The sequence below is a fragment of the Ixodes scapularis genome, unplaced genomic scaffold (assembly GCF_016920785.2).
Source record: "Ixodes scapularis isolate PalLabHiFi unplaced genomic scaffold, ASM1692078v2 PGA_scaffold1__304_contigs__length_218370807, whole genome shotgun sequence".
NCBI lineage: Eukaryota > Metazoa > Arthropoda > Arachnida > Ixodida > Ixodidae > Ixodes > Ixodes scapularis.
Window position 1 is genome coordinate 174,817,300 of NW_024609846.1, and position 13,478 is coordinate 174,830,777.

General features: G+C 44.6%; 1 protein-coding gene across 1 annotated transcript in view; it reads left to right on the plus strand.

The window, feature by feature from the left end:
• LOC115328380 (vacuolar protein sorting-associated protein 11 homolog) overlaps nucleotides 1–13,478 on the plus strand; it is a 60,735-nt gene that overhangs the window by 32,239 nt on the left and 15,018 nt on the right. The window contains exons 16-22 of the mRNA XM_029989577.4: nucleotides 6,666–6,857; nucleotides 9,064–9,169; nucleotides 9,752–9,781; nucleotides 9,864–9,967; nucleotides 10,415–10,498; nucleotides 10,629–10,679; nucleotides 11,154–11,242. Of these exons, the coding sequence (XP_029845437.1) occupies nucleotides 6,666–6,857; nucleotides 9,064–9,169; nucleotides 9,752–9,781; nucleotides 9,864–9,967; nucleotides 10,415–10,498; nucleotides 10,629–10,679; nucleotides 11,154–11,242 (656 nt within the window). The remainder of the gene's footprint in view (nucleotides 1–6,665; nucleotides 6,858–9,063; nucleotides 9,170–9,751; nucleotides 9,782–9,863; nucleotides 9,968–10,414; nucleotides 10,499–10,628; nucleotides 10,680–11,153; nucleotides 11,243–13,478) is intronic.

Here is a 13,478-nt window from a genome sequence, read left to right on the forward strand (position 1 = left end):
ATACGACATGGCGGTATGGTATCCTTCATGATTTATATGCCTCTGGGGTGCGTGGTCGCATGTTGCGGTGTATAAGCAGTTTTCTGACAGGTCGCTCCTTTCAAGTTCGACTCGGCACCACACTATCCGACCAGTATGTCCAGGAAAATGGTGTTCCGCAAGGAGGTGTACTGAGTGTCTCCTTGTTTGCCGTAAAGATAAACTCGTTGTCAAAGGTAATTCCACCTTCCGTTTCATACTCCCTCTACGTGGATGATATTCACATCTCGGCCTCTTCTTGTAATTTGTCTAGCTGTGAGCGGCAACTGCAGCTTACCATCAACAGAATTAGTAAGTGGGCTGACGAAAATGGGTTTAAGTTTTCAGCTGAGAAGACTATCTGCGTGCCATTTTCTCTGCGTCGGGGGCTGTTTCTAGATCCAGAACTGACACTAAACAGGGTTCCTATTAGTGTAAAAACGGAGCATAAATTTTTGGGCATAACGTTTGATAAAAAGTTAAACTTCGTTTCCCACCTGAAGAACCTGAAGAAGAAGTGCCTTAAATCAGCTAATATTCTTAAAGTCTTAGCGCACAAGTCATGGGGATCCGACAGAATATGTCTGCTACGCCTGTACAACTCCCTTATCCGGTCACGTCTGGACTATGGTGCTATAGTTTACGACTCAGCGAGGCCTTCTGCACTTAAAATGTTGGATCCTGTGCATCATCTCGGTTTAAGGCTCGCTACAGGTGCCTTCCGCACATCGCCCATTCCTAGCTTGTACGCTGAATCTAATCAGATGTCACTTAGGCACAGACGACGTTATCTTGCTGTGACTTATGCTTCCAGAATTTTGTCCTATCCAAATCACCCAACTTATGGTGCCTTGCAACATTCTCGGTTTGCTCGTCTTTTCGAACATAAGCCCAGGGTTGTACCGCCTTTAAGTCTTCGCCTTGAGGGCATTTGTACATCTCTTGACCTCACCCTTGACGAGACCGACCTTTTGCAGAAGGGTGAAAATGAAGCTCCGTGGAGTACGTTGCCCGTCTTTTGTGATTGGTATTTTACTAGATTTAACAAACGTAACGTCCCCCCTGTGGTGATTCAACAAGAATTTCTTGAGGTGCAGAAGAAGTATGATAACTACTCCCAATTTTATACCGATGGTGCTAAATCATCGCATTTTGTAGGATCAGCAGTTTACTCTGAAGGTTTCAGTAAGGTTCAGCGTCTCAAGGAATGTGCAAGTATTTACACGGCAGAGCTCTATGCAGTGTTGATGGCCTTGGAATATATCCTCATCAGCAAGACAATGAAATCTATTTTATTCGTGGACTCTCAAAGTGTGCTCACCACACTTTGCTCAATAAAGGGAAGTAAAAATAGACTGGCACAACTTGTCCGATCTAAGGTACAATGTGGTCTGCGGCTTGGCCGAGACATAAAATTCTGCTGGGTGCCTAGCCATGTGGGGATCCTAGGTAATGAAAGAGCAGACGAATTGGCCACGAGCTCTAAGCACCTACTGCCAACCACCTCACAGATTCCATTTCAAGACATGAAGCCCTTGGTGAAATCATCAGTTTTCCGGCTATGGCAATCGGAGTGGAGTCTGGAATGCGAAAACAAACTTCACAGGATTAAACCAGCTCTTGGTATATGGGAGAGTGCATCCCACAAAACCCGCCGCCTTGAAGTTCTTTTGTGTCGTCTTAGAATTGGACATTCCTTCCTCACCCATAAACATCTGCTCAGGGGGGAAGCCCCACCCCTGTGTGATGAATGTGGGGAGCGTTTGACAATTTTACACATTTTCTGGCTGTGCCCAGGGCTTGAGCAAGAACGACGTACACATTTCCCCGAGTGTTTTTCCCACCAGATTCCTTTTCACCCAGCGCTGCTAATTGGCGAGACTCCTATAGTACCATTTGATTGTATCATAAATTACTTAAGAAAAACCGGCTTTCTACTAGAGTTGTAATTTTAACTCTATGAATTTTAACCTTGTCATATGAACCTCTTTTCGATAATTCATATAAAAAAGACTTGAGTATGTCCCAACTAAACAAGCTTGGCGCAGTATGGCCATAGTAGCTTTGCGCCATAAAGCCCGTAATCAATCAATCAATCATTGAGTTCTCAAGCAAAAAGAATGTTTTCTTATAAAAAAAATGGTGAAGAGAAGTTGGCAGGAAAAGAGGGAACGAGAGATATAGACATATTTCGGTTGAACTGTTTGTGTGTTGTGTTGCAAAGTTTTTGCTTGAAATGTTATTAGCGAGTTTTAGAATGGTGTCGTCGCCACGCCCAGACCGATTTTTGGATGGATGCAGGACGATGACGCTACTTCTTTGGATACACTATTTTAAAACTTACTATTGGGACAACGAAAAGTTGATAAAAATGTTGAGGCTTTTCTTTTAACCCTTTTAACAGCAATTGTAACTTTTTCAATTAGTCTTCTTTGATTGTGGGAGTATTGTTATTGCATGTAGCATTGAGTATGTCAGTGGTTCTCAGCCATTGATGTTTCGCGGACCCCTTGTGGATCGGCGGAGATGATGGAGGATCCCGTTCATGGTGAGGGGAAGGGAAAGTATAGGTTAACTATGATAGTGATTTAATAAACTGATATAAGTGAGGGCTAGTGTGAAGTAGACTTCTCTTACTGACATATATACGAGAAAACTCGCCCAAAAATTGGAACGTTTATTCACAATCTGAGAAAAAAACAACTTTTATTTTCGGGCTTGACTGATGATGCTGGGCTTCGCGGACCCCTAGAGTACCTTTGCGGACCAAAAAGGGTCCGCGGACCCCCATTTGAGAACCACTGGAGTATGTCATTGTATAGTACTACAGACCAGACCTGTCTGAGGATATTGCGAGAGAGATCCCCTCGAGAACCTCAGGTTGGGAGCCACTGTATTCCTTGTGAAGCACAGATCCCCCATTGGCAGCATTAGGATTCTCCGGCTGCAAGAGCTTGCAGCATCACAATGGTGCTGACAAACTTTTCACTCGTGACTGTATATTATTGTGCTCGCATCATTGCAGCAGCTAGCTGCTGCGTTGATGGAGATTGAACCAGTATATTTAATTGAGCTTAGAAGCATGCATGTCTGCCATGCCTCAAAGCTAGCCTGACTCAAATGCTGTAGGCACAGCCAGCTTAGACATTGTTTAAATATTTCTGTCTCATCATAAAACCAAATTTATTACATTTAGGTTAATGCTACCGTAAGGTGCTTCAGGTACATAGTACAGTAGAATCTTTAGGATACGAATCTTGAGGGATCGCGGAAAATATTCGCATAATCCGAAATTCGTATGAACGAAAAACAAGTCACGTAAGTATATGAAAGCAAAGCAGGGGCTACTTGCCATTCATTGGGCACACTCCCGGCCAAAGAAGTCAGTAATGTTCTTCTGAGTCTTCTTTTTTTCAACATGAACCAGGAGACAGTTTTGGAACGTGTAAAAATATGCGCCTGTGTCGTTACTATGCGCCGTAGCATGTCGAGGGCATGCAATGTTTTAGCAGTCTTCGGCGGTTGCTCGTTGTTAGTTACGTCATCATCATCTCTGCGACTAGCCTCCCCTTGGGGTGCTGTCACTTCGTCAATGATTTCCTCAACAGTTCTTAATCTGCAAGTCGCAAGGTTGTCATCCGCGGTAATGAAATCGACGGAAGATTCCTCGGCACGAAGTAGGTCCCAGTCCTGAATTGTCAAGTTTTCTTTTGGCTTCGGAGGAGCAGCTTCTGCAGTAACAGTCCCAGGACACGAAGAGGAAGTGCAAAGCGTCCAGCAGGCTTATTTGAAGCTCCTCGTCTTGCCGTTCTATCTTGGCGAGCAGACACCGCACCACAGAAGCCCCTTGAAATGGCACTTTACGTTCCGAATTATGCCGGCGTCTAGTGGCTGGAGGTAGCTTGTTGTGTTAGCTGGTAGAAACACCACACTAACATTTTTAGGCTAACTTGTTTCGGGTGGGCGGCGCACTGGTCGAGGAACAGTAGGATCTTCCTTCCCTGGCACAACATTTTGTTGTCAAGGTACGTGAGAAATTCTTGAAAAAAGGCTCCCGTCATCCAAGACTTCTTGTTTGCCTTAAAAACACAGGGCAAACGGCCTGTCCCTTTAAAACACCTCGGCTTCTCGAATCTGTTGATGATGGTAACCCTTATCTTTTCCGAGCCGTCGGCATTACAACAAAAAAGAACGGTCACTCTCTGCTTGCTCTTCTGTCCGCCCTTGAAAGTCTTCCCTTGACGCAAAAGCTCTTCTCTGGTTGTACATTGATGAAGACGCCCGCCTCATCAGCGTTGAATATATTGCGGGCTTCGTAACCTGCAATAAGCGACGGGAGAGTGTTGGTCATCCAGAAAGTGACAACAGATTCATCCACTTCCTTGCCTTCGCCGCAGACTCGTCTATACGCCAAGCCATGTCTAGCTTTAAAACGATGCATCCAACCGCCCGATGCATGGAAGTTCTCAATGCTGAGCGAGAGCCTGATGTCGTCGGCTTTTTCTCTCAGCACCTTTTCATCAATGTTAACGCTCGCCGTGTTCACTTCCTACCACGTTAACAGTACCTTTTCAAGCTTCTTGTGTTGTGCAGTCTTCGCTTGTTTCACATAACGTCAAAATGCTGGGCGTTTTTCATTATCTGCTCTCGTTGACCCACGATGGTGCAAAGGGTCGATGGTGCCAGACCTAGCTCCTTCGCCAAATCCTTGCATTTTCTTTTAGGGTCCTCGTCTACTTTCCTCAGAATTTCGAGCTTCTCTTTGAAGGACAGCGATTTTCTTTTGCAAGACATGTTCAGGTCGCAACTCACACTGGACAGACGAGGCAGGATGAGGGATATCCTCCTGAAAGTTCATTGATGGAAATCGCATGAAGCTGGACAGACATGCACGTGCGTGCGAAAACAAAGGCTGCTTGCTCGTTGACGTTCACGTCATCAACGCCGATTCCGAATGTCGTTTGTCGTGTTCACTCGAGTGACTGGGAGCAACTGGGATTTGCTAAAACTCGTTTATCACGTGATGATAAAAATAAAGCGGCAACCCTGGAGTAGGTAAATGCGAGTTATTCCAGCAATCTAAATTCGAATCACGTGACAACACAGATAGTGCAGCAACGGTGCGATATGGGTATGTTCTGAGTTTTGGAATGCAGCCACGGGCCGCGGTTATTGTGATTGCAACGCATATGTAAAAAAAACGGCAAAAAATAAACAAAAAAAAAACACACAGCGGCTACGGTTGACGGGGTGGAGTGATGCCTCCCTAAAGGATCTGTAAATGTTGTCGATCATTGTTCGTATGATCCGCCGTTGCCTGATGAAGCATTCGGACTATCCCGAAACATAACACATTGGTCTTGAGGGACTTTGGCCGAGGATTTCGAAAAATTCGTGTCACACCGAAATTTGGATGAACCGTGATCGTATCATCGAGATTCTACTGTATGAGTTTTCACTGTGTCTACTTTTCTGCAAGGCACACCAAGGCCTATGGTCGTCATTTACAAAAGTATTGCAGCGAATGATTGCACACTGATAGCATTCTGCACGGAAATGCAATCTGCACTGGGCTTTCATTGTTATCAGTGCTTTACCATGTTGGTCTTTTTCCGTAAACAGCAATCACTGGCGGTTTCCTTGCTCTGTAGATGTGTGGACTTTGTTCATAAAAGGCTCATACTATCTGCAGGACTTCGTGGCATTTGGTTGGTGAAATAGTACTTCTTCTAGCTTGCGGGGTCTTTAACACGTTTATTCAATGGTGGTTATATTAATGCCTTCCAGTGTAGTGGTTTCTAAAGAACCCAACTTTTTGATCACCTAGCTTTTTACACATTCCAAGAAGTATTGTAAGTAAAAAGTAGGTTTTGCAAACTACAATTCGCTAGTGCTTGGGTTCTTTACAGAGCTTCTAAGAATCCAGGTGTTACCCAGAGTGCCTTCAGGGACTTTTCAAGCACACAAATTCTTTTTGTTGGCCCTACTTCCCAGTGAATTGTTCTCTCAGTTTTGATAAGCCTCTCTTACGATACCTGATTGATGTATTATGCAACCCTCTAGTGTAAGCAAAACACTCCTGAGGCCCAAGGAATGCATTGTTGTTAACAAAGTCTGTATGCCCTTGAACTTCTTTCTTGCAATAATGCCAGGAGGATTAGAGAGTATTTTGGTTTATTTAAGGCAGATAGTGGGTGTTCCTCGAGACCAAAGAGTTTGAGAACCCCTGTGCTAGTGGCCACGGCATTTCTGCACCCTTCAGTCTCACCAAGCTTAGGAGACGTTGCAAGCACAGCAGCCAGGGTTATGTGTGCCAAGTGGTGAGTCTGCAGAAACATCAAACCTTCGGGTTGAACTTCTTGGTTCATTGGGTTGAGACTAGAGATAAACATTGCAAACAAAACAAGGATGAACGAGGGCACACGTAAAAGGACCAGTGCTTAGTCCTTGTGTTTGTCCCTTCATCCATTGTTGCCTTACCCGCACTGTTTACCTTTACTGTCAAAGCATACAGAAATCATTTACAGTGTGCAGCTTTGCTTTCCCTCATCGTAAGAGTGTCCAACCCTCAAGGCTTCACTAGACTGGAGAGGGTAAGTGTCTCATACTAATTTTGTGTTTTTGCTCGCCCTCCCTATCCTTTTCAGACGGAAGGACGTGCTATTGACTTTGACGTGGAGACGGCCATCCGGGTGTGCCGGCAGGCGGGCTACTTTAGCCAGGCCCTGTACCTGGCGGAGAAGCACGGTTGCGACGACCTCTACCTCCACATCCAGCTGGAGAACTGCAGGGACTACCTCAAGGCCCTGCACTACATCTCCAGGCTGCCCTTCAGGGAGGTACGATATGGGGGGGCACGGCATTTCTTGGCAGAAAAGTAATAAGGAATACACCATAGGTATACTGATTTTTTACTTTTTGCAGCAACAGCTGTTATAGGGACTTCCCAATTGCATGCGCACGTTGGCATTGTACCAAGAAGAAAACTTTGTTCCACGTGAGCTTGTGCGTACAGTGCCCCTTGACGCCGGGCAAAGGCTCTTGCGCTTGGCTTTTGGCAGCCGGCAGTATCTTCTATACTGCTACAATTGGAAGAAAAAAATCACTAAATATTTCTCAGTGTAGAGCTTAATTTGCGTGTACTATCAGATGTAAAGCAACCCACCACTTAGGCAGGGACTCATACTTCAGTGACCACAAGGCTGTGTTGTGTGCGACTGAGTAAATAGAGAGTGGATACTTGATAAAAGAGGCTGTTACTTTGCACAGTAACAGCTATCGCTCTCACTTCTTTGCATACCGTGGCAAGAGGCTATGAATATTTGGTACACTAAAGTGAATTTAAATGGGAGCTCCGGCGATTTTTTGAGCAACCCCAACTAACTATATATTTTCGAAATCGCCGTCCTTTACTCTTTCCGGTATGCTATTTAGTATTGCGAAATTCAGAATAGTTATTGTGAAATCAGTCAATGAAAATGACGCCAAAACCAAGATTCGAATATACCCCGCGCTTTTCATTGCCGCGACGTCACAGGTGGGCCGGGCCGGCTTGCGGTTCGGGCGGGTAGTCTAAAAACAAACTATGCCGAGCATTTGTTTCGTGACCTTCACAACATTCATTTGACACCATAAAACTGTTTGTAATCAATTGGGAACAAAGCCTACAGCCCAAAGAGTGAACCCCTGCCTACCCATGACGTCACTTTTTCAATGTTGCCGTTAGAGCTTTTCACTTTGAATAACACCATGGGGACCAAAATTGTAAATTTTGTAACTTAGAGACAAAAAGTTATTTTGTCCAAATATTTGGGTTACTATTTCAGCGATGTTTGTTGGTGTGTTTAGCAAGTTTTTAGGCAAATTGGGGACTATGAAGAAAACGGTGGAGTATCCTTTTAAAAGCACCCTTCCATAGGGGCTTTTAGCTGTCCTTCAATGCAACAGGCTTTATAAGGCCAGCCAACCTCAAGAACCGCACAAGCACGAAATGTGTAGATTGGTCAGTCCATAACCGCGAAACAATGTTGAAAAAAAACAACCGCATCTCCCCGTGGTGAATGATGTTGATTGGGGCGAAGCTCTGGTGGTGCTTGTCTGCGTAGACGCTGAGCCACAGCATGCCGAGCCTTTCGTTCGTTTTCATCCATGTCACGCTGCGGCCAAATGCTCAAATGCATATATACCCACGTTCCATACCACACATTCTCTTTTTGACATGGATGAAAACTAACGAAAGGCTCTGCATGCTGCGGCTCACCGTCTACGCAGACGAGCACCACCAGAGCTTCGCCCCAATCAACATCATTCACCACGTGGAGATGCGGTTGTTTTTTTTTCCCTACACGAGCACGGGAGCGCGTGCTTGTGACCCGACGGCGGACGGACATACGGGCATGGCTAGCCCCTAAGGAGTTTCACCCCTAAAAAATGGCAACCGGTGCCAGGGATCGAACCCCTGTCACCAGTCTGGAAGTCGAGTCCGCTGCTGACTGAGCTACAAACCCAGCATGTAGGAATGGGAGGAGTAGAAGCAGGTGGTATGAGAAGGTGCATGGAGTGGAGAGGAGCGAAAAGGGCAAGGAAAAGAGGAGCAGAAGCAGGTGGTTCAGAAAGAGCACATAGAACGAGGAGTAGTGGAAAGAGCAGCAATGTTCGCTTCCCCTTTCTTGGTGACCCAGAAAATTCAGCGCAAAAGCTTTGCATATGGGTGGTGATGAAGGGTGTGTGCGCAGCGTCACAAAGAGGCAGTGGCATAACATAATCCATTTTTATACAAAACCCTGCCCTAGGCACTGTTCAAACTACGAGCCCCACGGTCCCTATAAAGCTACCACATTTAAATGCGTTTGGCAGAATGACCAAACGAACAGCCAATTTTCTCAAGCTGGTTGATTTTGCAACGAGTTCAGATTTATGACTATCAGCCAATTTGTGGCAAACTTCTGATGCAACAAATACACTAAAAAAACTGGGATGTACCTGTGGACACCTGCATTTCATGTAGTTTACTTATTCCAGTTTTTTTTCTCTTTGTGTCAAAAGGCTGAAGACTACATGAAGAAATATGGCAAAGTGCTGCTCAATGAAATTCCTGAAGAGACTACACATCTATTGAAGCGACTGTGCACAGACTACAGGCCAAGCAATGGTGAGGGATGCCCCATTCAAGGTTATGGTAGGGCGTGTAATGTTAAATCTGCCGGTGGTTGCACATCAAAATCCGCATAGGATGAGCTGCATTCCCAGGCAAAGTGCTGTGCATGTGTGAACTGGGATTTTAGGGTTTGAGCTAGATATTGATTAGATAGAAATTCTGTCATCATATTCTTAAGTTCATTGAAGGAATTTAAAACATGGTGTTAAATATTTGTCACAATTTTTGGAAGTTGCTTTATCAGATATTAGGAGAAGCCACTTTTTTTCAGGGCAAATGCACTCAAAGGTAGAACCAAAACAAGTGATAGATATGAACAAATGTCTAAAAGGTTTATTCTCAGCCTGGTTTGTTCGTGCAACTAAAGAAATGCAACTTCCGTCAAATTTGTAAAAATTAAGCCGGTTACTGTATTTTTGTTTTCGTGCAGTTTCTCTTTTTTAAGACAACAGTAGGATACACTGTTTTTTGTGGTGGCCTTATATTGCAGCTTGTCAGTGACCAAACGCTTAACGTTGACGTCCTTTCCCCGTAATCATGGCGTCCTTTTGGCTAATGTTTCTCGTTCTATTCCAGCCCCCTTGGTGAACCAGAGTATGTTGGATGGTAAGCGAGTATAGTTTCTGGAATTCCTAGCTTTGTACCACGAGTACTAGGTTTTGTTTGAGCCGTCTGTGGTCTTGCGAAGGTGCTCCACCCCCCCAAGAGCAGAAGTCGCATCCCGAAGACTTCATTCACATCTTCGTCAACAAGTCGGACAAGCTTCTAGAATTCCTCGAACACATGGTCAAGGTGATGACCGCTCTTGATTCCCCATTTATATTCACCTCTCGCTCTCGGCGGGAAAAATGGCAGCTCTAGTCACTGGCAGGATGAGCACAGTAGGGAGGAGCTTTAGTCATCCCGCCTCCGGCATGAGCGTCGAGCGTACATGCACAGCCAAGGCACGGCGAAAGGCAACAAGCACGTGCTGAAGGCTGGGCACTCGAAAGAGAAGCCCTTCCGTTCTAACTTTGTCAGTAACTATGGTAACTAATTTTCATGACAAATAGAATACCTGTTTTACTTCTGATAGATGTGGACAGGCATTCAAATAGAGAAATGAAAAGTTGAAGTTGTGCTGTAGTTGGTCTCTTTTCATTGCTCTCTGCCCCGGATAATTCCACGTACAATTTTTTGATCCTTGAACGAGAAGCTCACTCGACTATTCGTCGCTAATTTTTCCTTATGCCGACCCAGGTTCAGCCCAACTCCTCGAGCCTAGTTTACAACACGCTACTAGAACTGCACCTGCAGGCTCATAACCACGAACCGGACAGTGCGGTAAGAAACTTTGTGTGATGCCGGCTTTCTTTTCATTTTTTGAAGTGCCGCTTGCAACGCTAGTGATACGTCTAAAAAAAATTGGTGTTCGTTTTGTTTCTGAGAGTTGTAACGGTGGAATTTGTTACAGGAGAAGAAGCTTCGGGAACAAAAGATCATGGACATGTTACGGAGCTGGGAGGTGAGCCACCTTAGATTCTAATGACGATCATTATTCCCATAATGATTCTTGCCTTATGTGTTCACTCAATAACCTTAACTTTATACCTACTGTGTTAAGGGCACAAAATATGGAGGCTGACTTTATATTGACCAATCAGTGTAAGTTTGGTTATATCAGCATGCACTCCTGCAATGCAGAATGGCTACCAGGATAGAATAAGGAGTTGTCATGTGCAGATTTGCTTGGTTACATCCGTTCCCAAAAAAAGGAGGGACTCCGTAACAGCCATTACAGAAGTTGTATCTTTCTGAAAATTTTATTATCAAATGAGAAATGGGGTTAGTATTATGCGAGCATATGGGTATGGGGCATTGGGCATGCAAGCTTTTCATTTCTTTGTTGTAGTTACGAGCCTTCTGTACCCCTGCATTTCGATTGCTTACTTTTGGCGCTTGCTTACAAGCTGTCTTGTTTTCTTTCTCTTGTACACAGTCTATGTATGACCTTGACCAAGCGATGGTGCTGTGCCAGATGAACAACTTCAGGAGGGGCATTCTACACCTGTACGAAAAAGCAAAGCTGTAAGTTGTTTCATTCATAGAGCCCTCTCAGTGAAATGGCAACTGTACCGTATTGGGCAAGTTCAAAAGCACAGGAGAGGGCATACTGTAAATATATATTAGGGTTGTAAAAATACAAAAAAAAATTGACTGCAGATCGACTTTTAATATGAGAGCTCGATACGAATTGAATATAAACAGTTTTGAGACTTCATTGGAATAAAATTAAATATTCTTATTTTGGAAAAATGTAAGTAAAAAACTGATATTAAAGTAAATAGAATTTCGTTGCTCCTTTTTGTTTTTTCGTTAAACATATTTGTTGTGTATAATATTGCACTTCATATATAATATTAAGTGCACCGCCCTGCACTTTTCTGCACCGGTGCAAGACATGCAAGTAAATCGAACAAGGCTATTCTTGGCAATAATGCACACACCTAGGAATGTTGGCTCATATAGTTTTGCACTGGCACAGCTGAGGGAGGGGGGTAATTTCTTGTGAGGCAGCTCCAGCCCCAATGTAAATTGGATGTTGTGGTCACAAGACAACTTTCCATTAACTTTTGATGCTCTGCATATATTTATTCGAATTTTAATGTAGCTTGTTAGCTGAACCACACATTTTATGGTAAAGATTAATCATGTGCAAATTGTGGATTTTGAGTTTAAAGTGAATTCGAAGCGAATAGTGATTTTGGACAAATATTTTCTAATCAAATCAAATAGTTTCTCCAAGCCTTTCAGTGCACCATGCTTAAATAAAAATCAAGCTAAACTCGTAAAGGTTGTTCCCAAGCTTCCACTTGTCGATTTATAACTTAATTTTAATCTTACTATATTTATGGGCTGTAACCTTAAAAAGTCCTACCCGTAAAGTTCCGAAAGAATGCCCGCCCGAAATTAAGAATTAAATGGTGAAAAGCATGGGATGGGCTATCTTTGAGGTGCCACAGCGAAACTTTATCAAAAATTAATGATAAACACCCTGGCACTTGCTACAAACCACATGACGCAGGAACTCGTACCACAGATTGTAGGCACTGCAAATTTGCGTTTCGCGATGCGATAAACACGCGGGAAATCGCTATGAAGTCCTGTGTCACGGGAAAGGGTACTGCAGGTTGTGCGGACACAGCAGATTCGCGTTTCACGATGCGAAGGACCCGCGGAACCCCGCCAAGAACTGCATCTCACGGGAACGAATACCGCAAATCGCGGACGCTGCAGATTCAAGTTTTATGGTGCAATAAATCCTCGGATTCGCTACAAACTTTATGTGACACGAACGGATACCGCAGATTGCGGATGCAGCAGATTCGCATTTCATGGTGTAACAGAGAGTCAAACCCGACTATATCGAACCCGTTTACATTGAATTATCCCTCATATCGAACAATTTTTATGCACAGTTATGTTACGGTGATAATATATATAAAAAAACTACGGTCCAAAAATAGCAGCCGCTACCGATATATCGAACTGCCAAGACCGCCGTTTTGCTCTTGCAAGCTGGCTTTCCCCCAACGCGAGCGGCCGCGTTGGGGGAAAGCCAGCTTGCAAAACACGCTGGCTTTCTTTTTTTTTTTTTTTTTTCCGGTTGGCCGGGTTGATTGCTTGGAAGGAAAAAAAAAAAAAAAAACTGTTTTGCGGAGGGAGCGCGGAGAGTGTGCTCCGTGCTCCCTCTCGCCGCTCCGTCCGCAAAAGAGAATAGAGAGTTTTCGTAGACCGCGCTGCCCCCTCCGCTAAGCGTTCCGCAACGAAGAAGTTGCTACTGCGCCTGCGCGCCGATAGCCTTGACTGTGGAGTTCCCGCTATCGTAGCGGGTTGCGGAGGGCCTTGCGGGACGGCGAAAACGATCTACGAAAACTCCCTAATATTATTTTTTCTTCCGGGCGGTTGACGCAGCCGCCCGAAAGAAAACCAAGCCAGCTTGCTCTGCTAGCTGGCTTTCCCCCACTGCAGCCGCCGCCGATTGTCTTAGGGGAAAGCCAACTTGCAGAGCAACACGGCGCTCTGCGGGAGAAGGTGCTCCTGCTCGGACGTGCTCCGTGCTCTGGGCATAGTTGGGCGCTAATGCGCGAATATAGAAGGCAGCGGCCTCAGCATTTCGGAGTCCGTCGATAGCGTAGAAAAAGATCGTTATCGCGGATGCAATGAAGAAAAATCAGCAGAAGATGCAGGACTATTTCATTGTGTAATATGTCAGCAGAAAGTGGATTTTTGAGTCAAATTTATTAAAACTGTTAAATCGAAT